Source organism: Pseudochaenichthys georgianus, chromosome 21 (assembly GCF_902827115.2).
Source record: "Pseudochaenichthys georgianus chromosome 21, fPseGeo1.2, whole genome shotgun sequence".
In the NCBI taxonomy this organism is placed as follows: domain Eukaryota; kingdom Metazoa; phylum Chordata; class Actinopteri; order Perciformes; family Channichthyidae; genus Pseudochaenichthys; species Pseudochaenichthys georgianus.
In genome coordinates, this window is record NC_047523.1 from 34,275,689 (window position 1) to 34,301,913 (window position 26,225).

Consider the following 26,225-nt stretch of genomic DNA (forward strand, 5'->3'; position numbering starts at 1 on the left):
GCTTATACTTATTATATATATTATTATTTTATTAATATATATTATATGTTATGCTATTACTAGCTGTCCATTCAATGTTAAAACAAAGTAAACTGGATATAAACTCCCCAAACAGTTGAAAACCTACCAGTTTCACCAACTGTCTCTGCCACCTCCCGCCATGTCTGGTTCCTCCGGTTTAGGTCCCGGTAGGTGAACAGCGTACAGGACTGGGACATTTGCCACGGCAATGATTAATTTATCCTCCATTTTATGACATATGGAAAATAGTCAAGACCTGCGGTATCAGCATACACGCGGTTTGATTGGCTAGCGCTTGTACTGGCGGGAATTGCATACACGGGATTTGATTGGCTGATGCCAAGCATCGATAGATGCTCGTGATGCTTGCAAAGCTATGCCATGCTCCCCACAATGCAGTTCGGCGAAGATTCAAAATCTTCTACTTCACCCCAGAGCCATATAATAGAAGAGTTATGACAACGGAAGTCCAAAAACGGTTATCGTCACGTGGTTCATGTAGACGAGGATCGTTCCCCGGAAGTTCATGGCGGGCAATGTGAATGCATTGATAACAGGAGATAGAACTACGATTTTTGGTAATTATTAGTGAATAAAGGTTTTGATTTGCAATATTTATACAACAAATCGATATGTGTATGTATTTACATCAATATGTTTTAAAAAATAAAATCGAATTTGCTAATATTAAGTGATAATATTAGGATTAGTGTGAACAACTAGTTTACATGTTAGGCTAACAGTGCCTTGGTTAAAGAGCCTGTTGCAGTTTATTTATAGCTTTGAATTCTTTCAAACCAATATTATCTTCTTAAACTTGTATGGTAGTCAGGAGCATCACTTTATAATGTTTATTGATACATTTAGAGGGAGAGGATCTAAAGTAATGCTTTAAAATTCAGATTAGATTCATTTCTACCATTTTCTTAAATTCATGGTAGTTTCAGTAATCCCCTGGTAATTGAGGACACAAGTTATCTAAATGACTAATGTCATCTGTATGGCTTTCAGAAAGGACAGGAGACCGACAGGTGACTATCAAAGGACTAGCAGCAGCAGCAGGACTAGCAGCATATGATGATGATGATGATGTTAAATGTGTTGTTTTAGGAACATCCATTGCAAATACATGGAATTCAATAAACATTGAATAGCATATCATGCAGTTTGTCGGTGCCTTTTCCTCCGTGTTGTCCTGGTTTGCTGTGCTGCCTCCTAGTCGCCACCATGGTTTGCTGTGCTGCCTGGGGATGCTCAAATCGCTCAGAGAAAAGAGTACGAATGTACGGCTTCCCCACTGACACAGAGCGGAGGAAAAAATGGCTGGCTCAAGTCAGCAGGAGCAATTTCACGACCAACAGCAACAAAATATGTGATGTAATTATATACAAACACTGCATTTGCACTTTTTCACAAAACGAAAACCACACCATTGGGAAAGCTTAATGTTTTGTTTAATACAAAAAAACAGGGAAAGGCTTGAAAAACACAGAGTTGAGACTCGGGGTGCAGGGTGAGGGTCTCAGTGCAGGTATTCAGGCTCCATTGAACCCCCCTCTGGTTCTTGTGCTGAAAGAGGGAGTAACAGACAGGAGAAAGGGTTATACACACCTATATAGCACACCTATTGGATGGGAAATGCCTTGGGGAGATAAGGTGTTTACTTATATAAAACAGTAGTATTAAACTTACCTTGTGTTTTCACTCTCACTTAAGTCCCTCTCCCTTTGCCATCAATCCAGAATCAGCTGAGCTGCAACATTATACAGACGGGTAATAATCAACATAATCACAAGGACACAATATGGCTCTGCTAAAAACACTCACTCTTGCACGCACCAAAGTTACATGTATCTAATATTTAACTCCCTCCACCCCCGCATACAATCCCGTTTAGAAGCTCCTCTTCTCTAATTCAACATGTTGGACGAAATGACATTAAGAGAACGGAATTTACTATTGAAAGGCTGTTCAACGTGTGTTGCTAACTTGCTTCGGTATGCTAGCTTAATCTGTTATCTGTAAACGTTCCCTAAATCTACTAATTTAGGGATAATCCACTGACATCCTTTAATACACACGTTCATTTGAATCAGATGTACTGATAATATCCGCAATATAAATCTTTAAACTTCTTCTTACCTTTAAAAGTCCGTCACGAACGGTGTATTATGCTGCAACTCCACAGCTCTGCCAGCCTTGGCGCTAACTTCCGGGGAACGATTGAGAGGCTCCACGATCCGCCATTGCTGTAAAAAAGTGGTCCATTGGAGTGAACGGAGATGTCGGAACTCTTCTATTATATGGCTCTGCTTCACCCCATTCAAATGAATGGGCGAAGCGTTGAAAGCATTTTTCGATGCCTGTAGTGTAGACGGGGCGTCACACTCCCCCCCAAACCGTCAAGGCCGGCTCTGTTTCCTCGGCGGCTCTCGTGGAGCAGACGACGAACGGGAGTACCTCACTCCCTTTTGACCCCCCCCCTCTCTGCTGGTGGGGGGGCTGAGGCGCAGGACGGTGCCCCTGCCGCCGCCGACGGCAACGCTGCGGTTGCTGTGAGCGTCTCTCTGCCTGTCGCTGTGGCCGGGTTGGCTGCTGCTGTTGCTGGTGCCGCTGAGGCTTCGCCGCAGGCTGCAATAGTATGAAGCTGCAGCGTCGGAGACAGCAGTTACAGAACCGCACACACAGGGGTCCCGCGTGACGGTGACGGAGCACGTGACGGTCAACGCACGTTTACATGAATGTTTATATATATATATTCTGTTAATTTAGTTGAGAATTTCAAAAATATAGTCTTTTATATATTAAACAACACTGTTAATTTAGTTTTGGGTATGTTTATAATTCTCGTTTCAGTATTATTCAAAAGAAAACAACACTGTTAAACACTGTTCCTTCTACAGTATCATAATTCTCGTTTCATTATTATTATTAATAAATCAAAGGTGTCTTCGAAGAGGTGCTAGATTACTGAAAAACAACTGTTAGTGTGTTCATGCACCAGCCTGCAAAAGATAAACAAGCAGTTTGACCGAGAGGCATTTCAGTTCAGAATACATTTTTATTTATTTTTATTGCGGGGTCTGCTGTTTCTTCACTGGGGGTGAGGCGGGGTCTGCTGTTGCCTCTCGAGGGAGATAACCTGTCGTGGCACTCTGAATATTGGCTGAAGGGTTCCCTCCAGCAAGCTTCTGGCCTCCAGAGTCCAGAAGGCAAACCTTTGGCCATGCCTTTGTGGACAGCATAGACTCCATGTTCAGGATCTATGCATTCACTCGGTAGTTGTGAACTTGCGGTTATGTCCTTTTGTTTGGCAGAGTGCTTTCTTTCCATGTGCCTTTTAAAAAAAAAATTATTCATGAGAACATGGCAGATGGGACATTTTTTCTTGAGTACAGGCTCTACACGGACCCTTTGCATCTTTCGCCCTGGGATGATGGGGATTGCTGGATCTGGGATGACGGGCGTCGATGGATCTGGGATGATGGGGATTGCTGGATCTGGGATGACGGGCGTCGATGGATCTGGGATGATGGGGATTGCTGGATCTGGGATGACGGGCATTATGGGCATTGCTGGATCTGGGATGACTGGCATTATGGGCATTGCTGGATCTGGGATGATGGGGGTTATGGCAGAGTGCTTTGCCTTGCACAAAGCGAGGTGCTTTACAAAGTCTGATTTGCGAGCCAGCATGGATTGGCAGTAGCAGCAGTGGAAATGATATTGCGGTCGGCAATTTAATCCACATCTGTGAATGGTATACCCTTAAACATAAGAACATAGAATTGTAGTATTATTATTTTGTGATCATATTATTTAAAAGTGTAAATTATGAATACCAAACATCTGGATCAAGTAACTGGTCACCACAAACAAATCATAGGACTTGTTTTGATGTATTGCTCAAATGGAACTGATCATAACATTCAGGCTGCTTTTAATGCAGACACATTGCAACTCCATTTGCATTTCACAAGAGAATGTAAGCTAACTTTACCTTCATGGAGAACTGCACGGTGGAAGTGGCTCTCTGATGGCTTTTCACCTTGCAGTGTTTGGTTGGTGAGAACAAACCAGAGACACAGAACGGGCAGTGGAAGTCGTTGCAACAACTCATGCACCGTTGAAGGTCCGGCAAGGATCTCCCCTCTTGGATTGTAATGCATCTTGAAAAAGAGAGAGCCTAATTGGTCAAACTGAACATTTTGAAACAATTTCACAGACAGACATAAATTAGGCCTAATTGTTAGATTCTGACACGACAGATCCTAACCTACATAATAGGCCGACATAACTGACTAAAACACCTCATGCAATATTACAAAACATGTCAAAATGATGACACTGTCTGATAAACGGTAAACAGGCAGTCAGCACAGTAAAGATTGTTTACAATGAATTCAAATTGTAATACAATGACTATTAAAGAAGCATTTACACTGAAGACAGAACTTAGGCTACTGCTGATTTAATGTAGTGGACATATTGACATGCTTTTGTCATCCGTTGAAGTTCAATTAATTAGCTGACTATAATTAATCATTAGGGTTGGGAAGTTTACTTTTTTTAAATGTAGTAGGTTACAGATGAGTAATTACCCTGTTAAATTGTAATAAGTAATGTAACTTGACTATGTAACTATTTGTATTGAAATTCTAATGTTAATTATGGTTATTTTATGTTTTTTGTGAGTCACTTTGGATAAAAGCCTCTGTAAAATAACATAACCATAACATACAGTTTCATTAAACAAATAAACAAAATGGTTAACAGTTGGTTTTGCAGCGAGTCATCATAGGCTAACAGATTACATTTAGCACGTGTTGCTTGTATGGCTGTTCAATACAACAGAATAGTTGTTAACTAAAAAAAAAAAACATGATTCACATTACTCACACTCTTACTGTAATTAGTGATTCAATTACTCAACTATGACACCTAGTTGGGCTTGCCACAATCACGCTAGTTTCATTAAACAAATGATCAAATATGCTAACGAAGCTAATGCTTTTGCCGAAAGCTATAGCTAACGAATAGTTGTTTTTAGAGACTTTAATACGGTTAGAAGCTATCATAAGCAAACGGATGTTTGTTTGTATTGCCTTAACACTATCATAGTTAATGTTAGCTAATCACACTTCATTTCAAGACACCGGAATTGTTATTAATGTTAAACAAATACAACTGTAAAAGCACTTCACATTACTCACATTCTCTGCGTTGACGTTCACATTATATGAACCGCACTTGTAGAACCGCACACACAGGTCCCGCGTCACGTGACGGAGCACGTTCACATGAATGTGAACTGCTGTCTCCGACGCTGCAACTTCATGCTACTCGCACAATAGAGTCTGGCTGCAGACTGGAGCCAGCCGACGTGCTGGCGGATATCATCCATCTACTCTGCTCCCGCCTTCATGGACTCGACCATGGCTAGAAACTGGGGTCCAGCAAGTCGTAGCTCATGATGTACCCCGTCTTACATGAGGGGCAATCACGGACACAGTTGTTGCTCATGACTTGACTTTTCCTGTGCTTCAGTACTGTGCTGGTTGCTGAAGAAAAGAGGGAGCAGATTATTATTATTATTATTATTCTTCTTCTTCTTCTTCTTCTTCTTCTTCTTCTCTTTAATGGCGAATCGCTTCCACTTGGAGCATATATCGCCACCTACTGTTGAGTTATGAAATGTTCATATTAAATCCTTGTCCTCAGACCAGTGCTTTTGAGGAATTTGAAGATCAGCTTGTTTGCTTCATTTCTTGATTTACTTTCATATATTGACTTGAAATCCATGTCCTTGTCATTGAGTTGTTCCAGTGCAGTTTACAGAATGAATCTTTGTCTGTTATAATCCGGGCAGCTAAAAAATACATGATGTATTGTCTCTGGTTGCTGGCAACCATCACAATTGCCATTTGGATGTTTTCCAATCAGATGCAGTGATGAGTTTAATCCAGAGTGTCCCAATTAGGGAGCAGATTGCCGGGCCCCCTTCCTATTTATACCGGAAGGAGGCCCGAGGGTGGGGCCCACCTAGCGGGTGGGCGTGGACTACAAGTCGGGGGCGCAGAAGGATAACCCAATAGCGATAGCCTTAGAGGGCGAAGCCATATACGAAATAGAACCAGAAAGCCATTTCTTGAACACGTAGCCTATAATATAAATATAGAAAATACACGGAAAGCAAAAAAGCATATTCTGTATCAAGCTAGCAGTTAGCCATACTGTTCCCTGAGAACCACCACCAGTTTTTTCATTTCATTTCAAACATTTATTTATACAGATAAATCCCATTGAGATCATTGATCTCTTTTTCAAGGGAGACCTGCTCAAGTAGTTCCACATGAAACATAAAAACATAAACAGAACAACAAAAGGACATCATCCAGCATCATTTACATAATTATCCACATAAGCAGGTACCAATAGCTTCCGATTGACTAGCATCCAACCGAGCTTTAAAAACATTTAGTGGCACCAGATTGTTCAGTTTCCATTTAATTTGCAGACTATTCCAAGACAGAGGAGCTGCGCATCTAAAAGCTGTCTTCCCTAAGACAGTCCTAGCAGTTGGCACATTTAATAAAACCACAGCATTCGATCTCAGGCAGTAGCCACTTACAATTCTCCGAGAGATCAGGGAGCAGATATAAGATGGAAGTTTCCCTAACATGGCTTTGTATATAAAAATGTACCAGTGACTGAGCCTCCGTACAGTTAGTGAAAGCAAACCAGCCCTTGCATACAGGGTACAGTGATGGGTTAATGCTTTACAGTTTGTCACAAATCTCAGTGCGCTGTGATACGCAGCATCTAACTTGACCAGGCAATGGGCAGGTGCATTCATATATATCAAATCACCATAGTCCAGCACAGATCAAAGGTCACAGAGCCTTTTCCTGGCCTCAAGCGAGAAACAGGACTTGTTTCTGTAGAAGAAACCTAGCCTAACCCTCAGTTTTTTTTAGCAGGTTATTGACATGAAGTTTAAAAGTGAGACAATCATCAAGCCAGATACCAAGGTATTTGTAACAGGCAACAACTTCAAGTTTTGTTCCTTGCGTAGTTACAATATCTAAAACAGGCTCTGGTGTCTGTTTTGCTTTTGAAAAGAGCATTACCTTGGTTTTATCCACATTTAAAAGAAGCTTTAGTTCAGAGAGCTGAGTCTGAATAGTGTTAAAAACAGCCTGTAATTTAACAACAGCCTCTTTAATGGTGGGACCTGCACAATACATCACAGTATCATCCGCATAAAAATGTAAAGTAGCTTCATCCACATTATCACCTACGCTGTTAATATATATGGAGAATAAAAGTGGTCCTAAAACAGAACCTTGTGGTACACTATTAGAAATGTTTAACCACTCAGAAGACAGCCCATCAAAATGAACACATTGGGACCTTTCAGAGAGGTAGTTTACAAACCACCCCACTGCATTGCTGGATATGCCAATACTGAGTAGCCTCTGCTTTAAGATGCGATGATCAACGGTGTCAAACGCTTTGGAAAGGTCAATAAACAGAGCTGCACAACTCTGCTTATTATCTAAGATACTAGTAATGTCATTCACCACTTTCATTGTGGCAGTGATGGTGCTGTGTTTCTTTCTGAATCCTGACTGATGTTTAGACAGGATATCATTTATAGATAAAAACTCCTTTACCTGTTCACTCACAAGTCGTTCGAGCACCTTAGCCAGAACTGACAATTTAGAGATTGGCCTATAGTTATTTTAAATAGTTGCCTCCCCTCCTTTCAGTAAAGGCAAGACATAAGCAGACTTCCATACTTTTGGAATTGCATTTGTGCTGAGGGAGAGGTTAAAAAGAGAAGTGAGAGGTGGAGCAATACAATCTGCAGCTATCTTTAAAAAGAAAGGTTCTAAGTTGTCCGGGCCAGCCGGTTTCCTAGGATCTAACTTGGATAATGCTTCATGAACAATACCAATAGTTAAAGGAGTAAAACTGAAAGGGTTTTCCAGACCACATTGTTCAGAGTCAAGGATTGGAGCGTTCACAAAAGCAGAAGTACAGTCAGTGACAGAATCAAACATAGAGCCACAAGACACAAAATGCTCATTAAAGCAATTTAGCATAGTAGCCCTGTCTGATATAATGCCAGATGCTGTGGTGAGGCACGGAGGTAGCTCATTTGGGATATCACCAGTGGAAATCGATTTTATGGCTTTCCAAAATTTCCTAGGATTATTCAGGTTTTCTGTGGTAACCGACAAATAGTACTTTGATTTAGCACTTTTTATTTGAGATGTGAAGCTATTTCTTAGCTGCCTAAAACGTAGCCATTCTACCTCTGAGCCTGATTTACTAGCCTTAGCCCAAGCATTATTTCTCTCATGAAGGAGACTGGACAGCTTAGCAGAAAACCAGGGATTGTTTCGTCCCTTCACTCTAAATTTACGCAGAGGTGCATATCTATCTATAATTTTCATAAAACAAAGATAAAAATAAGACCATGCAGTTTCTAGATCAGCACACAGATTGATTTTACCCCAATCAAAATCAAACAGATCATGTAAAAAACCCTGCTCCACAAGGTGTTTTTTGTCTCTCTTTGTGATGATACGTGGTTTAACCTTCTGGACCTTAGTGTCCCTAATTGTGGCTACAACACAGTGGTCACTCACATCATTAGCAAATACTCCCACAGATGAGTATTTATGTGGAACATTTGTTAAAATTAGATCAATTAAGGAGGATTTATTTGGGGACTTAATAGTTTAATCTGATTATTTTTCACAAGAGGTTTGGTTTAACACTCGACTGGGACAAAGGTGTTTTATCTTGAAATGATCCTCAAAAGGCACAATTAAGGCACAGTTAACTTGTCTAATGTTGAAGATATACACATTTTTCACGGTGAGTCTCCTGCAGTAACTTATTTTTTTGTAAATAACTACCAATGACTGACAGCCAATCAGATTGCAGCTGCTCGACAGGTGATTAGCCATACCTGGCATACAATATGTGCCATTCTTTTTGATGTTAATCGTAATTTCATAATGCTCCCACACTGTTGAAACCCGACTTCGTGAGTAAATTAAAACATTACAAAAAGGTCCAATCAGTATAATGACAATAGAGGTATTTTGAATGTAATGAATACATATATTTGGAAGTTATATTGAGTGATTACCACTAACACCTATGTATGTTGCTGCCAGCAGGTGGGGCCATGCTCCTGCCCCTCATCCGGGTGCCGGCAGTAACATGAGTTGCAGGATGGTACAGCCTCACAGTTGTTCCTTAAAGGAATGGTCCACTCATTAGATAATTAATCAAAACTTCAGTATTTAGTGAAACGTTATGTTTAAACCATACCCTGAAGAAATCAGCGATATTCCCCGGTAAATAATGATTTTATAGCTCTTTTTTATCAAGACCTGTATATTCCGTCTGGCCGCCGCCATGTTTGCCATTTTCAGTAGTCACGTGATGGTCGTGACGTCATCCATGCGTTCACTTTGTCAACACACGGAAACATGGTGGAATATTTCAGTTCGGACTCGACAGCAGAGGAACAAGTTTTGACCAATGTGAAGAGATTGGATGGGGGAATTCAGCCATACATATCAGTATGACAATACGACACCCTCTGTCCTAAGACCCTCACATCGTACAAGGAACAACTTCCGAAGAAAACCCACAGTTTAAAGGGAACATGGGAGAAACCTCAGGGAGAGCAACAGAGGAGGGATCCCTCTCCCAGGACGGACAGACGTGCAATAGATGCCGTGTGTAAATTGAAAAGATAATACATTTGCAACATAGGTAGTCCAAATGTTTGAAAATGCATGTGTGTATAATAGGAAGATGATATAAGATACTATATGTATGCATGTAGTACCACCCTTGCTAGCGATTCCCTCTCTAGTTTAGCATACTCAGCTTCGTTGTCCCTGGCCATAGAATCACGATTTTATGGGGCCGGAAAAACTGGGGGGAAATACACACTAGCCGGTACTACGCTATATGGAAAGGCCACCAAAAACTGTCCTGGCCTGGACGTTAAAACGGGGCTAGCCGCTGCAATGGAAATGCGCTATAACATACCTTATTCTTACTCCGAGCACTACTTCTGCTCCTCCGTCGCTTCACACTTGCAGAGGGCGATTTCTCAACTGGCCGAACTGGTGTCCTGGTCGGTGATGACACCAGAAAGACCGATGGTACTGTATCTCCATTGAGTAATAGTTGTTCTTTAAATCCCATGTTATGTTTGATCATACTCTCAGAGTAGTCGTCCGGAAATGTGAAATGTTGGCTGCATACATGAGCCTGTAAATCTCTCGGTTCGGGCCGGCCACATTTCGCTAGCCACTGCCTCCGAATGTACTTCTTATGCTTACTTTTTGGCAACAGATGGAACCGAGCATTCCGTGGATTGTTCCTATCAGAATTGTGGCAATATTTCGCGATACAGTGAGGCATATTTGAAGAGAGAAACTACAGTAAATAACATGGAGATCAACGTGTCTTCGAAAACCAAACGCATGGATTACGTCACGTCCGGGAAATGGCGGCGCCCACAGTGTTGATGTTATTTCGGTATATAATCAGTTTAAAATCACTGATAATGTCATCGGATTAAAAAAAAAAAAGAGAGAGACTGGCAGAGACTGGTCTGTTTTATCGGATGATAATTTTTAAAAAATGAGTGTCATGAGCATACCATTCCTTTAATAGCTTTCCTTTCATTGTCAGCTATTTTATAATGTCCATTTAAAATGTAGAGGGTGTGAAATATATTCTTCAAAACGCCATAAAATGAAGCAGATGCTTGTTTTATTTATTCTAATGCATGGCTTTTTAATTATGTACATTGCCCTTTTTGGTCCATGAGGTACCCCATGTTAAGTATTTTAATCTATTGACAAATAGGCAGTTCAGTCTCATTACAGTCTACATAAAATAAAATATAGCATTGTTTAATTTATCTTGAAGAAAGACATGAGCTGCATTATGGCAGTTCACTTTCTGTTTGACATATAGTAATATAAATATCCATAATAATCAAAGTAGTAATAATTGTTTATCCATAGTAACATTTTTGTTTTGCCATAATCATCGACCTACAGAAGCATCTGGGATATAGCTAATGTTAACATGAGTAACTGGTGGGAAAGAGAGCCCTCTGGAGGACAATCCATCTTTTATTTCTAAAAGAAATTAAAAAAAAAACAGGCCTGAGTCTTTCATAGCAGTGCTGCTTATCCTTGCCTGTCCTTGTTAAAGCACTGAATGGTTTAGGCCCAAATCACATTTCTGACCTCCTGCTAAATTATGAACCATCCAGATCTCTCAGGTCTTCAGGGACTGGTCAGCTTTCTGTCCCCAGAGTCAGAACTAAACATGGAGAAGCAGCGTTCAGTTATTATGCTCCAAATATCTGGAACAAACTCCCAGAAACCTGCAGGTCCGCTGCAACTCTGACTACTTTTAAATCCAGGCTGAAGACTTTTCTTTTTGTCGCTGCTTTTAATTGAACTATTCACATCTTAGACTGCACTGTAACTTTTATCCATGTACTTTTTCTTTTAATGTTTTAAATGTAAACGTAATTAATTTCTCCATGACATTTATGAGAGGGACTGCTCGAAAGTAGGATATTTAGGATATCCGTCGTAGCCAGGGTTTACGATCAGTTTTTAGGTGAGTTGTACTGAGGAATAAGTATCACAGCACCGACGGGTGAAAAATAGTGTTTTGGTAACACGGGGTGTTCAGGTAACACTTAAAGACTTTGTTATGGAACGCAAAGCAGAGTAGGGGGCTAGTACACCCTCCTGAGGGTCCGATTGTGGATGTCATGCGAGCATAACATGGTGAAAACAATCAGTCTAAATTAACAATCGGGACGGAAATGTTTGGATTTCCAAAGGGAGGTTCTGTGAATAAATTAAAAATCAAGAACCGAAAGAATTGAACTATTCATATCTTAGACTGCACTGTAACTTTGATCTTTTAATGTTTATTTTATTAGCTTTTCTTTTTAATGACTGATTTTAAATGCCATTTTCTTAATGTCTTTCATTTTTTGTTTTTATTATATTTTACTGTTTTTAAATGCCTTTGTCTGAATGTCTTTCATTTTTGTAAAGCACCTTGAATTGCCTGGTGCTGAAAGGTGCTATATAAATAAACCTGCCTTGCCTTGTTTTCTAAACCCTTATTTTTTTCTCAAATACAGATGAAAGGATGAATAGCATTACAAATGTTTAATAAAGAATCAAACAGAATTGTAATCATTGCACACATATATTTATGAAAAAGCATTTAACAGTAGACAAAGGCTGTTTTTTTACAACATATATTATGATATATAGATACTATAACTACTAGGCTTAAGTGGATTACATGAAGTTGTGATTTTTTTCTTTACTTTTTTTTTTACGAATAACAGAAATATGGCAAGGCACATGTTAGCATAGAAACATCAACACCGCTATGAAGAAAACATTTGGCTCCAGGTTTTTCATAGTGGCTACAGTCATGACATGCATCAAAGTCCAATATCCAAGGCTGTGTATAGGCTGTCCTTATTGCCTCCAGTCTGAGATCCTATACTTTTTCAACACGTACAAAATGAGAAACAAAAAGGGACACAGGCGAGAATGCCATATTATAACGTGTCCAATCATTTTTAAGCGCTGTACTGAAAGGTTTCCAAAAGAACATACACAATTGTTTCTTAAGGAAGGGTAAAATACTGAGTGAGTTCCCACGGTGCAGCAGGAATACGGTAAAGCTGCCATGTTAATGCTGTTTGCGCTCAGGTTCATCCAAACCATTCATGCCGTTTATTGTAGTGTGGATATTACAAACACCTGGTGAGGAGCAGATACAAAAGGAGCCAACGCGAAGAGGAGCAAAGTGTACATGATCTGAACGCATTGTTGGACCAGTTTGAATATCAAAGTCTCTACACTAAATCTACACTCATCAATGAAAGACATCTTACCATCTCTATAGAGATAGGTCAAGCTAAGCATGTTCCCTTGTTTCCATTGTATCGGACGTTTTTGTTTAATGGAAAATGGACCAACAAATTCCTCAGAGCCTTGAAATGCACTGTATCTCCTATATGGACATGGCTTCCCTTAAGTTAGTACAGCTCTACAGGTTCGCCTTCGGAAAACAAAAAGGAACATATTATTTAAGATGCGTTATACAACAAGGCACAGATATATTTAATGTATAGGAAGACATTTTAAGCTGCCGATCCGGCATGAAGGCACAAGAAAGTGTATATGGTCATGCTGATTGCTATATAACTTAATGTTTGGGTTGAAGCAAGATATATTTGAGGGTGTTCCCATGTAGGACCACGGAATATTGGAGAATGGAAAAGAGTATGTTTGTGTGAGGGATGCCGGGGGATGGGCTGATGAATGACTTGTTTAATTCAGGCGGTCCTCAATACTGCATCAAGTCAGTTGATTGCATTGTGTTGATCAGCCGTTTGCACTTGTCGAAGTTTAGAAAATACGTTAAATAAAGTGCACACCTCTGAGGGATGTCAATGAATAAGTCAGGCTGAAGTCATATATTAGCTGAAACTACAATATTCCTTTCTTGCAATCACTGAGCGTTTTGTTGAGATCAGTGCATACAAGTTAGGGGGAGTATGGCGTTAAGTGATTTCTGATGGGCTGATTTATCGAAGCTCAGGACTTGCAGTTTACTTTTAGTTCAATTGCTGTGAGTAAGATGCTTCTTAAAACAACCCACAAGTGTAGGTTTAGTTAGCAGCAGTGCATTCAAATCCACTCAACTGCAGCTATGCTTATTAAAAGATGTCACTGAAATGGAAATAAAACAACGAAATACATTTGCATTGCTCACAGTAGTTAGCAATTGTTCTTGATTTCTCTGCCGTGTGTCCTGTCGCTCTTACATGTTGGGATTTGAGACATGGATGCATCGCTAACTGACAGGCGTTATCCAGAAAAGCACATTTTATACTGCACAGATATCACAGATATCACATGCCGAGTACGTATATGAGAGATTGTTGTGAGCCAAAGCGGATCTCTTGGTGAAACAAATACTACTAATATAGTTACAGATTGTAATATACATTTACAATAACCACATTTAAAGGTTTCATTTAAAATACACAGATTATTTCATCTGTAATAATATTAATTTGAAGGTACAGCTGTGCTTTCAGGTAGGTCACTTTCAGCGATGCTGTGCACTGATTACTACAAAGATGTTCACGATGTCTTTTAGAAAAAGTCTCAACTTTACCACCATTAAAGTGTCGAATGATTATACTTAATCAAAAACAAAGCAGTATGTTGAGTTTTTTAGGTATTTATACTTGGGAGATAACGGATGTCCCTGGCCTGGCTTCCCTTATAAAAACCTATTTCTTTGGCTCTTTGGATTTTCTTGACCAATCCTCCCAGCTGGCTCAAGCTCCACCGCGGTAAACGCACATCGGCTTTATACTTCATTATTACTATAGTGTTTCTTCACTACAAACTGAAAGCCAAACATTTAAACATCACAGACTGGACAACATATACATGATACAGAGTTATATAAAACACAAGGCAATACGGGTAAGCATGAGAGTCTGTGGATAAGCACTGATACAGGCGAACTAAATACTGAGATCTGTCCTTCTCCGGGGTTTTCTTTCGCTACGGAAGCAACACGACGGCTGACTTCACTCTGTCAGGAACATGGCTACGTCACGGGAAGGAGTGGCAAACATCCCATTGAGTTCAGCGGAGACTCTCTCGTCCTGCGGGATCAAGCACACGTGGCGAGTTTACGAAAACAAAGTCATTTCAAAATATTGTATCAAGGAAGTACATCGATCTTTCTAAAGTACTTATTTCTCTATTTTCCTCAAGGAAACAAGCACACATCAGGAACATCTGAAAGCAGCTGGTTTTCTTTCTCAATACCTTCAACTTAATAATATTAAATATGTGGCGGAATAATTGGCCAAATACCCAACTAAAGAGCCAATGACAGAACATTTCAATGTTATTATTCTTATATTAAAACATGACAAAACAAATGTGATTCCTGCTTCTTTAATAAGGACAATCTTCTTTGTTGTATATCATGAAACGTAATTGTGGTATGGATGCATACATGAAGTCTCAGTGCTATCTTTACATTTGAATATTACTACTTGTGGATCTGTTGCTATGTGCATGTTCTATTGCTGTGTTGCTATGTGTATTTCTGTTGTGTACAAGCTGTAAACAAATATCCTCTTGGGATCATAAATCTAAAATGGCCGGACAATAATCATTTTTCACTGATGTCTCCACGTCTGATCTTGTGCGGTGAGATGACTGTTTACCTGTGTGTGTCTGTGGCATTCCAGGTAGTGAGGAATGTTGAGCGTGTGGTCTGAGGAGGGCATGATGGGGGGGGCCGTCAGGGGACTGATGTCAGCGTTCTCCTGGTTAATGGCGGACGATCCCACCACCGGCTCGCTGTGGCTCCACTGGAAGTAGCAGGACCCTTGAGGAGGACTCTGATCCAGGGACGGGTCGGCCCCCCTCAGGCCTGAAGTGCCAGAGAAAGCCCGGACGTCGACTCCTGCTGGCCCGGAAGAAAAGTGCTGTTCGAACATGCAGCTAATGTGAGTGGCCGCCTGACCGCACGTCAGCCCGCTCTGCTGAGCGTGGTTCAGTCCGGGGGCGCTCCGTGGCCAGAGGCCGCCGGCACGCGGGAATGTTTGGCTTTCCTTAAGTTGGCTGTTGCACACTGGCATCAGTTTGTGTCCGTTCTGCGTGGTGCCAGAGTCAGGGAGCTGCTGCTGGCTCTGAGGCCACGGCTGCACCTGGGGGCTGTGCGTCTCAAAAGGGCCCCTTCCTTGCAGGGGGTGTGTGGCAAAGGGAACAGGTATGTTAGGCGTGCTCGCCGAAATAAAGTTAATGCAAGGAATCAGCGGTGGCAAAATGTCTGTTACACCTGCGGCCACGTGGTGTGGTTGTTGGACAAAGCTCCGCAGTAACTGTCCGTTCGCTGCCATTGCAGGAGCTTGCACATTGTTTTGAGGATGCAGCAGGAACTGGCTGGACTGCGCCTGTGCAGAAGTCCCACGAGTGCCGCCCATGTGGTTGTTAGATACCTGCCCGCAGGATTGAAACGGGGCTGAGGCTACACCAGCGATGTGGTTGGGGACAGTGAGCTCCGGGAGCTCGATGGACGGGCTGAAAATGTCATGGAGCTGCAGCTGCTGAAGAGGGAGCAGGTTGGTGTCGGCCTGAGAGATCAGGGGCCCGCTGTGAGAGAGCTTCTGGGTCCTGCCGAATGTCTGAGCAGACTTTGCCATCACCGGGCCATGCATTGATTCCTGCTGGTGAGCGTAGAGTCCATTCATCGGAGAGTAATTCAGTTCAGGGCTCATGGTCTGAAACAACTGCTGCTCCCCGAGGGCAGCGGCTGCCAGCTGGGCAGTGAAGCGGTTCTGCTGGTTGTTGTTGGCCGCCGTCAGGCAGCTGGGCGGGCTGGTGCTCAGATCTTTCTCCTTCTCTTTGAACAAAACATTATCAATGTAGTCAAAAATGTCATCGGTGAGGATGGTGTCCAGGTCGGATTTGACGTTGTTTCGCTGATCATCGTCCTGACCTAATCTCTTGAGGGCATTTTCCCAGTCCATCAGCTCTGAATCACCCACCTCCAGGTCCTGCAGCGCTGCGCAGAAGTCCCCGTCGTGAGACAACTTCTCCAGGTTGCCAATGACGGCCATCACCGACCGCTTGGCTTCCTCTTTCACCACCACCGGCTCCGTTGTGCCCGTGGCTCCACTCTCCTGCCACGCCTTACCCACGTTGATCAGGGACTCGCTGTCCATGAACACCTGATCCACAGGAAACTGGCTTTCCAATGCTGGCATGTAGGCCAGCTCATCCTGCTTCATGAAGCAGTCCACCAGCGACCCGGGGATTACATGCTGGCTCATGTCGTTGGTGCTGCTGAACTTCTTGTCGAACTGATACTGTGCGAGGTCCACCGTTGGGCCGGTGTTGTAGAGGACGCCCTCTCCTGTGGTGCAGCTGAAGGGAAGCTGCAGGCTCCTCTGACGCAGATACTCCTCCCCCTCGGCGTTGCTGAAACACACCAAATAGCCAATGTTACATTACTGCCACCAGGATAGGAGTCTTCTTCAGGGGATTGATTGAGCACGTGTTTTTGTTGTTGCAGGTGCATCTAATGTTCTGCTGATGAAGTGCCCTATAGTAACATCTGTATTATCAACCCATGAAGCCACTGGTGTTAAAGGATCCAAAACTCACACTAAAGCTCTCTGCTCTGCGATGATGAAATCCGGCCTTCCATTTTTGAAGATCAGCTTGGCGTTGGACTTCACCCACACCCAGCCACTGCACTTACTGAGGAGCCTGAAGACGGTCAGACCGGTCTCCCCCGTTTTAATCACTGTGAGATAAAGAGAAAACAACAACCGGGTTATCGGTAAGGTAATAATAATAATAATATATTTAATTTATATAGTGCTTCTCATCTGCCAAGACACATCTCGAAGTGCTTCACAACAAGGGATACTGATACACTTTGAGAGATTAAACAAATAATTGTAATAATAATAAGAAATCAAAAAATAAAATATAAAATAGAGTACAAAAATAAAAGTCGGAGATAGCGATAAAGATGGCAGTACTCCAGGTGTACCGTGCTCAAAGTTTATTGGAAGGCCTGCTGAAAGAAGAGGGTCTTAAGGCCGGTTTTGAAGACCTCGTGGAAGGGGCAGATCTCAGCTGATCTGGGAGGGAGTTCCAGAGGCGCGGGGCGAATGAGCAGAAGGCTCGGTCTCCCATTGTTCGGAGACGTGTGCGGGGGATGTAAAGAAGAGGAGCGTGGCTGGAGCGGAGAGAGCGGGTAGATGTCTGGGTATGAATGAGGTCACAGAGGTATTTTGGGCTTTGTCCATTCAGGGCTCTGTACGTGAGGAGCAGAACCTTGAACTGGATCCTGTAGTGGACTGGGAGCCAGTGTAGTTTTGCAAGTATGGGGGTTATGTGTGCGGACCTTTTTGTACTATGGTGGCCATGCATGTGTCCGCGTACATGTGGGTTTTTTTCACGCCGAAAATCTGACTACGTGGAAAGGTTAAAAGGTTATTGAAAACCTAAAGATTCGTTTTTGTGGGGCAAGAATTGGCATGAAAACATGTCATGTTCATTTTGGCAGTAGTCCAAATATTTGTAAGGTTTACACACATATACACATGCTGTAAAACAATGTCAGAAAATAATATATATGAATATATAAAAAGTTAGCAAAAGTGATTGAAACAATGTGGTTTTAAAATTCAATATTTGACAAAAAAACAAATACTTTTGGTTTAGTCTTTTTAATATTGTAATGGAGAAAAGTGACATACTGCGGATGTGGTTGTCGGCGCAGTACATCATGTCAGCAGCGTGGATGAATTGGTAGCCGGAGCCTTTCATACACAGTTCAGTCTCTGTATAACCCAGAATAATCTTCCCCCTGGAGAGAGACGGGAGAACAACAGTACGTTTGTTAAACTGGAAGATACTTGGAAGAAAGTGTTCACCCATTAGCTCGTCAAGATAACAAGAATAACTTGTTCTACCTGCTATCAACGCCCAATGGGGTGAAGTCCAGCTTGTGTTTGGTTTGAAAGAGGAGCATTTTAGATCTGATCTCCACGATGGTTGGAGGCTGGACGGGCATGGCGATGGAGAAGAGAGCCAGCTGAGGTTTGTTCCCGTTCCCGTTGTCCCTCAGCAGCCTCTGGCCGTGGAGGTACTTCAGTCGCCCCTGGAACTTTAGAGCCTGGTGTGGGTGAAAGAAGATCAGATGAGTAAGTCAGATCGAAAACAGGTCAACAAGATATAATGGATAAATGGACTTCTATACTGAAACTGGTTAATTCAACTTCTCTATGTGCGCCACTGCTTCATTCAGTTCAAAGTGGTGCATAGAGCTCATATTTCAACTATCCAAAATGTATCCTGATGTTAGTCCCTACTGTGATCCTGTCCCCGCCTAAGCACGGACTGGACGGACATTTTCCAAACTCTATCCCAAGTGTTCAGTTTGGAACTGGATGCAAATCCTCTGGCTGCCCTATTTGGGGTAATCGGAAAGGAGATGCGTTTAACTGCCGAACGGCGGCGATCTCTGTCTTCTGCTCTCCTCTTAGCTCGTCGTGTGTGTGTGTGTGTGTGTGTGTGTGTGTGTGTGTGTGTGTGTGTGTGTGTGTGTGTGTGTGTGTGTGTGTGTGTGTGTCTGTCTGTCTGTCTGTCTGTCTGTCTGTCTGTCTGTCTGTCTGTCTGTCTGTCTGTCTGTCTGTCTGTCTGTCTGTCTGTCTGTCTGTCTGTCTGTCTGTCTGTATGTCTGTCTGTCTGTCTGTCTGTCTGTCTGTATGTATGTATGTCTGTCTGTCTGTCTGTCTGTCTGTCTGTCTGTCTGTATGTATTTGTTTTACATGCATATATACTCATCCAACAATATGTCTGGCATATATTCGTGTGTATAAGGATCACTGGCAATGATAGGGGATTACTTTAGTCGTTGTTATTGTTTGTCTGTGTTTTTCTTGTTTTGTTTTTTATTTTTCCAGCACAGACTAATCGCTCATTTGCATTAGCATATAGTATGTTTACCATTACTATATGACAAACACTGCTTATTGACTGTCGAAACTAAATACAAATATTTTTGATTTGAACAAGATATAAAAGTTCATGTGTTTCCTGTAGGGCAGGGGTGTCCAAATTCAAAAAGTACAATGACTTAAGTATAATAAACTTCTGCACGTCTTATATTGTACTTCTTAACTATACATGTATAAATATATTACGCAGTAGTATTCAAGTGTTATTAAGACCAATTTTCAAATAAATTCAGTCAATTAAAGTTGAAAACATGTTCTAACAAATCTAAGTTGATAACAAAAAAGCCCAATAACAAATTCACAGAACCTTGAAATATCCCCTCCATATTTCCTCTTCTCATCGGCAATCTGAAGCTTCTGTTTTAAGGAATGAGCTGCTCACACAATACATGAAACCCTCTGAGAGCTGTGTTTTTCTTAAAGCATTTCAAGTACCAAGAACAATTGACCTACTGTACTTAGGATTGACTTTTCCAACAGAACTTAAGAGGCAAAATACCTCGCCTCTCGTGAGTGGCCCAGCCCTTCGTATATTGTTCTGTCTGTGGCCCTCGGTGAAAACGGTTTGGACGCCCCTGCTGTAGGGGCTTCTGAGGTGTTGTTTAAGAGTGGCTTTTATTGAATTCAAACAAACGTAAACAAACCACATTTTCCGGACAATTTAACTTGCTTTTCACATTTGTTGTACTCACCAGAAATCCAGAGGAGTTGTCCAGCAGGCAGCGGAAGCGACACACGAAGCTCCTCTCCAGGAAGGACGAGTTCTCTGGAGGAAGCCGATCAGGGTTGTACATCACCGTACTCCCAGAGGTCTTCATGACTGAGCACACGGGTAGAGATCACACGTTACACATCAGAATCATCTACCCCAAACATTTATTTAATTCATGGCATAACAGGCCATAAGACTGTTGAACACCTGAACCAAGAACATCCATAACATTCACCTGTTTGTAACTTACACATTCTGTATCACTTGTATATAGACTCTTATGGCACTACTTATATTCGATTTGATTGTATTTACTTGCACTATTTTATCTGTTTTATTGTGTTGCTCTGTTGGAGGAGCCTGGGACCTAAGATTTTCATCGACATAACTTCACTGTAGCTATGTACTAGGGATAGGAATTTGAAAGCAAATGTATATTCGACCCCCAAAAAAACGGTTAACCAATTAACCGATATGTACATATCCTATAAAAAGAAAAAAATGTGGGGGGAAAAAATACAATAATAATAAAAAAAAAAAAAAAAATACATGTTCAAATAAGTATAGAAAGAAACCAAGTCGAATTTGTCAAATGTCTTGAACTGGTGATCACAGTTTGAACAGTTGACAGCTATAGGCCTACAGCTTTCATGCTTAAAACATAACTTGGTTTTCTGATGGATTTGGACATAAACGCGAGTGAAGTATAACCGGACGCGAGAGAGAGATCGGCACCTGCCGCTCTGCCCGCTGTGAGGGACCGGTGAGCGGAGCAAAACACACCTTGAGACCTAAAACATTTAGCTATGGCACTGTCGTATACATTGAATTATTCCATTTGATAATATGTAATCAACTTAGGCACCCCTCCCAAAACAATTATTTAAAAAAAGAAAAAAAATTCAATAAAAATATTCATAACTCATATTCTCATATTCGAATACCTGAATAATTTCGAATATTCGATGAACGATTCCATCCCTACTACGTACGAATTACAATACAAGCCTTGAATCTTGAATTTTGAATGAGAGTGAGCTAAACAAGAATCGTGGACCGTTCTTACCATCTCCTCCCGCTGCAGCAGTGGGGGGGTTCAGGGCGAAGTGGAGCTGCTGTCTGAACAAGGACCGGTCGTCAGTGTGAATGAGCTCAAACACACTCTGATGGACCACATCCGACTGCGGAGAGGACACGCAACACTTCATCAGCAACGCATGTCATTTACACCTATTAGGGATCTACTTCCTGTGAAAGAGTTCTCATATATTTAGCCTTTCTTTTCTTGCTTAACCCCAAGCGTTTACAACAAGCTGAAATGACTGCTTGTGGTTTGGTCTATTCAGCACACAATGCGTCAATAGATGGTTTGGTGAATATTCATAGAGATTAAATATGGATAGGAGTTTTTTGGATTCAATTGTTACACAGCACTTTACACCACCATTTCAATGTGTCACCCCTCTCTTAAATGTAACGTACACACTTCAAATAGGCCAACATTTTACCTCTAAAAGGGCTGCCTTTTGAACACTCCTACACCTTCATCAAATTGAAGGACTTTTTAGGCCCGATTTCCTTCCACAGCCAGCAACCAAAACGGCATAGTTTAACACATGGTTACTGTTCAAACACTGCCTTTCAGTGATGGAGACATAGACCTCTCAACAAGTTGAATAGCAAAGTAAAACAACATCTATTTCATTTCTTAAACGATATATATACCATTCTTATAATTTCATGAACACATGTCTATTAATGGCTGTTTCTTAAATCTGTTAAGGCCTTGATTTTCCCCCTCTGGAATGTACACACTTTCAAGGACTTGAACTGTGGGAACCATCAATGCTGTTTATAAACTGACTAAGACAGCTTCTCACCTCATGAAAGCCCAGGTAGTCCTTAATTGTGGAGGAAACGTAAAACACGGATCCGTCTGACGTGACCACGATCACAAACCCGTTCAGCGCCTGCACAAAATAAAAGACAGTCAGGTTTATTAAATAGCTTTAAAGCGATATTGAGGTTGTTGTTTTTTTTTAACTTTGCACCACAGGCCATCATGTTTGATTATATTTCATAGATGACAGACACTCGACAGCTGCTCGTCAACACTGCAGATCAAAATATATCAATCTAGTTGGATATATGTCGGCTCAGGATAGAGGAAAACAATATTTTTGATTGTTGGGTAAATTGTCCATATACAGTAAATTGTAGTGTTTGCTGTTACAACAGGGAAGTTCAGCGAGTTTACAGTAAACATGCTCCTCAGGGCACGGCTCAGAATATGCTCAACTTCAAAGAAGAATAACAGATTTCAATCAAACTTGTTTTTTTATAATTTAACTTTAGTTTCTACACAGTCCAAAAGAAAATACAGATTATCTCCCAATGTAACATCATTAAAACTGTTTCCAATTTCAATCTGAAATCCTGCCGCCTGTTTTGAATGGAGAGACAGCTGCCGTTCTCAAAGCCCCTTTGTTTGACACACAGTCACGGCCTGTTGCGGTGCTTCTGCAGGACGACGTGTGAACATGTCCCTGACAGGTGAGCGTCAATAAACGAGGCGCAGGGCACTTTGACAAAGCGCCGGTTTTGTGAAGCTCCACGGAGCGTGGCCGAGCTTTGGCAAGAGGCAGGAAGACGAGCAGCTCACCTGCCAACACGTCCTCCTCCGCGGAGAGACCTGGATGGCTTCCGCACAGAGCCACCAGCTCACAAATAAGTGGAACAGCGCATTTTTGCACCTGCTGGCCTCGGGCTGCGGGACTTGTGTCTCTATGTGCGGCAGTGACACTTAATAAACTATGTATCTAAACTGCTGTTGCTTGATTGTGTGAGAGTTTGTGTCGCGATGCTTTCAGATGCAGTGCTCTTCCTCACCTCAGTGTAACTTCAGGTGCTTCTGTCAGGAGTTAGGAATGTCCCTTTTGCATTTTACATTCATTTGACTTTTAGTTTATGCAACGGCTATCGGGCAAACACATGAAGAGAAAAAGAGAGACACAAGTAGCTGGTAAAGCATCTCAGAGACTCGGCTATATATTGTTTTCATCATACTAGACTTGATATCATATAAGATTTTGAATATCGTAATTTAAATATAATAATAACTGTTAGGGAAATAATTGACCTAGACACCTAGATATGACGTACAGGACCAAGCGTGACATCTGTTTATCTCCTTTAAGGACACAGGCTGCTTCAGCCATAATGTTATTGTTCCCATTCTGTGACCGGGCACCACGAGGTCACAGATGGTCTGTTGTTGTGGGTGCACTGGGACACTTCCTTCTTTGTTGTTTGTGGACTCCAAAGTATGACATCCTCGAGGCCATAAGTGACGGACGCAAGTGACTCAGTGTGCCCAACTGTTTAAACTATCTTATCAAGATATGTTGATTACTCTGTGAAACCAGTTAAATGGGCTAGAGAGAGAGAGAGAGGTGCTCCAGAATTGACGTGGCAACCACCCGTGCAGTCAGACCGTGACTGCTGTGATTGTGATGTGAGTTCTCCGGCCGTAACTCCAAATACACCTCCAGTGTTTGACATCGAAGCTCCTGCTCTACCGTGTCTCCTCCCTGAGTCGGTGACTCCCACTGCATTGCTGCTACACAGAGGTTTCCCTAACAATAATAACGTAATATCGATATGGCACGGTTGTTGTTTTCTCCTGGCTTTAAAGGCGGATTTGTTCTCAACTTTCCAGGCTATTATACGTGTTCTATAGTTTTGCCTTTAACCACCGAGTCATTATATTCACATTAATAATGATTATTTAGCAGCAAACTCATATCATACTTTGTGAAAGCACAGAATATATTATATATAAAATATTGTTGCACTCTGGATATCAAGGTGTTTGATCAAATATATTGTGATTTTTGATATACAGAATTGCCCACCCCCAATAACCAAACCGACACGTTTTATGATCAATAATAAGCGCATGTCTAATATGAACGTTAATCTGAACGAGGATGTGAAGTTGGTTCCTACCTGGAGCAGCAGTTCCCCCTCGGAGAAGCTGCAGACGTCCATGCTGTTCCCATTCTGCCCATTGACTCCAGGAAACGTCAGACTGTTGTTGCTGCTGTTGTTGTTGTTGCTCTTTATGGTCGCTGCACAGAGGAGACAAACATAGACGAGGTCAGCAAAGGGAAAGTCACATATTGCGTTTTCAGCAAGGTTACTTGTTATATAGGGTTATGGTCATGTGGTCAGGATTCAAATGGGGGAAAGGATTGGGTTGACGAAAAGGACATGTGACATTTTTCTTTTAATATTTTTGCCGACTTTCATCCGTCATTCTGCATTGTCTTTATTTTTCAAAGTCATGTCTGAGATCTGAGAGCAAACCAACATCACTGGAATTGAGAATAATTGACATGTAATTACAGTAGGTCGGGTTGGACCAGGCATAAGCTGTGCAAAGTCAATGTAGGATTGCCTTTCACTTGGTTTTAATAATTTGGTGTCTTCCCTAAATGATCCCTCTCCTTAAAACACCACCAACACGGGTGACTCGTGCAATTTAACTAAAAAGCATTCGAATATTATTTTTCTTTTCAGGACAGTTTGAGAAAGACCCGTTCTTAGATCTGCAGTTTGTATTAACTGTATTGTATTGTCATATACAAAATGTCAAATCTGACGGTGAGCAGGCCACTGCGGTTAATTTCTTCAACACTATTAAAAACAGCTGCTTCAAAGACATTTTAATAGAGCAACAGGTTTCCTTCTCCACTTTAAATCTGTCTCTTCTTAGAGCTGCTTCCCATCATTCATCACTGCCTTTGATAAAGTACATATAATCATATTCACGTAGGGAAATAATGATGTCTAAAATGTGGCTTTCATTAAATTCCACAAATATAACTAACATATAAGACATTAAATGCTGCAGCAGGGTTAGGGGATTTAACTTGAAACATGAAATCACAAACACAGCATGTTTGTTTGCAGTAATAACTGGTCGCGGTCTAATCTCTGGGCTTAAGTGTATAGCAGCCCAGAGCAGAGGAACGCATAATGGCTCTCATATAGTTTTCATGGCAGAGACTCACATGGCAGCCGCGTCACATTCAGCATATCGCCTGCAGACATGTTTGTAGTCTCTGTGCACAGTGTGCAGCTGGCTTGATTACTCCTTTGGATATACAAAGTCTACCTGATGACTGAGAACACGACTCGCTTCATATGCCTCGGCATGTCTGAGGCGGAGATCGGCTAAACAGGTTTGTTCTCTCAGGCTATAGATACACACTCCTCTGTGAGTGCAATGCTGCCACTCAAACGGTTTGTCCACCAATCACATGCGTACCAAGCCGGCCCAGTGACCCCCCCGGTCACCTGGACCCCTTTAGAGGTCCTGCGACTTAGAACACTGAACGTAACAGGCTCCACTGCATTCATTTGAGCCGCCGGGCGTAAAACATCAAAGTCAGTTTACACAACCGTTTCCCGGTATGAGATTACGAAAAAAACTTGGCAATGTTCCCCCTTTTTTTATTATGAGGAAACCTTTGTTGCAAGCACCTACAGTGCCAGTGGAGGCAGAGGTTGCCTCACTGTTAATAATACTCAGGTTGTGCTTGGCATGTCCACAGCCAGTGACAGGCTGCCGCACAAAGTACACCAAGGACTCAGAGCTCTGTTTGTGTTGGCTCGGCCTTGGCATCTTGGTAAAGTCACTGATGAGCCTCTCGCTGAAAGCTGCTCACTGCTCAGCATTGTTCTCTGTGCAGCCACATCGTGTCGCATCATGTTTAGATTCAAACGTGCAATGTTTGAAAGCCTGGATGAGGTGCA

General features: G+C 41.9%; 1 protein-coding gene across 1 annotated transcript in view; it reads right to left on the bottom strand.

Annotated features, from left to right (window-relative positions):
• Window positions 1-12,254: 12,254 nt before the first annotated feature.
• LOC117466928 (aryl hydrocarbon receptor-like) overlaps window positions 12,255-26,225 on the bottom strand; it is a 39,286-nt gene continuing 25,315 nt past the window's right edge. Inside the window, exons 3-11 of the mRNA XM_034110440.2 lie at window positions 24,414-24,535; window positions 22,286-22,375; window positions 21,472-21,586; window positions 20,386-20,513; window positions 18,647-18,849; window positions 18,431-18,540; window positions 17,325-17,466; window positions 15,380-17,138; window positions 12,255-14,806 (exon numbers count right to left, since the gene is read on the bottom strand). Coding sequence (XP_033966331.1) covers window positions 14,729-14,806; window positions 15,380-17,138; window positions 17,325-17,466; window positions 18,431-18,540; window positions 18,647-18,849; window positions 20,386-20,513; window positions 21,472-21,586; window positions 22,286-22,375; window positions 24,414-24,535 — 2,747 coding nt within the window. The 3' untranslated portion in view covers window positions 12,255-14,728. The remainder of the gene's footprint in view (window positions 14,807-15,379; window positions 17,139-17,324; window positions 17,467-18,430; window positions 18,541-18,646; window positions 18,850-20,385; window positions 20,514-21,471; window positions 21,587-22,285; window positions 22,376-24,413; window positions 24,536-26,225) is intronic.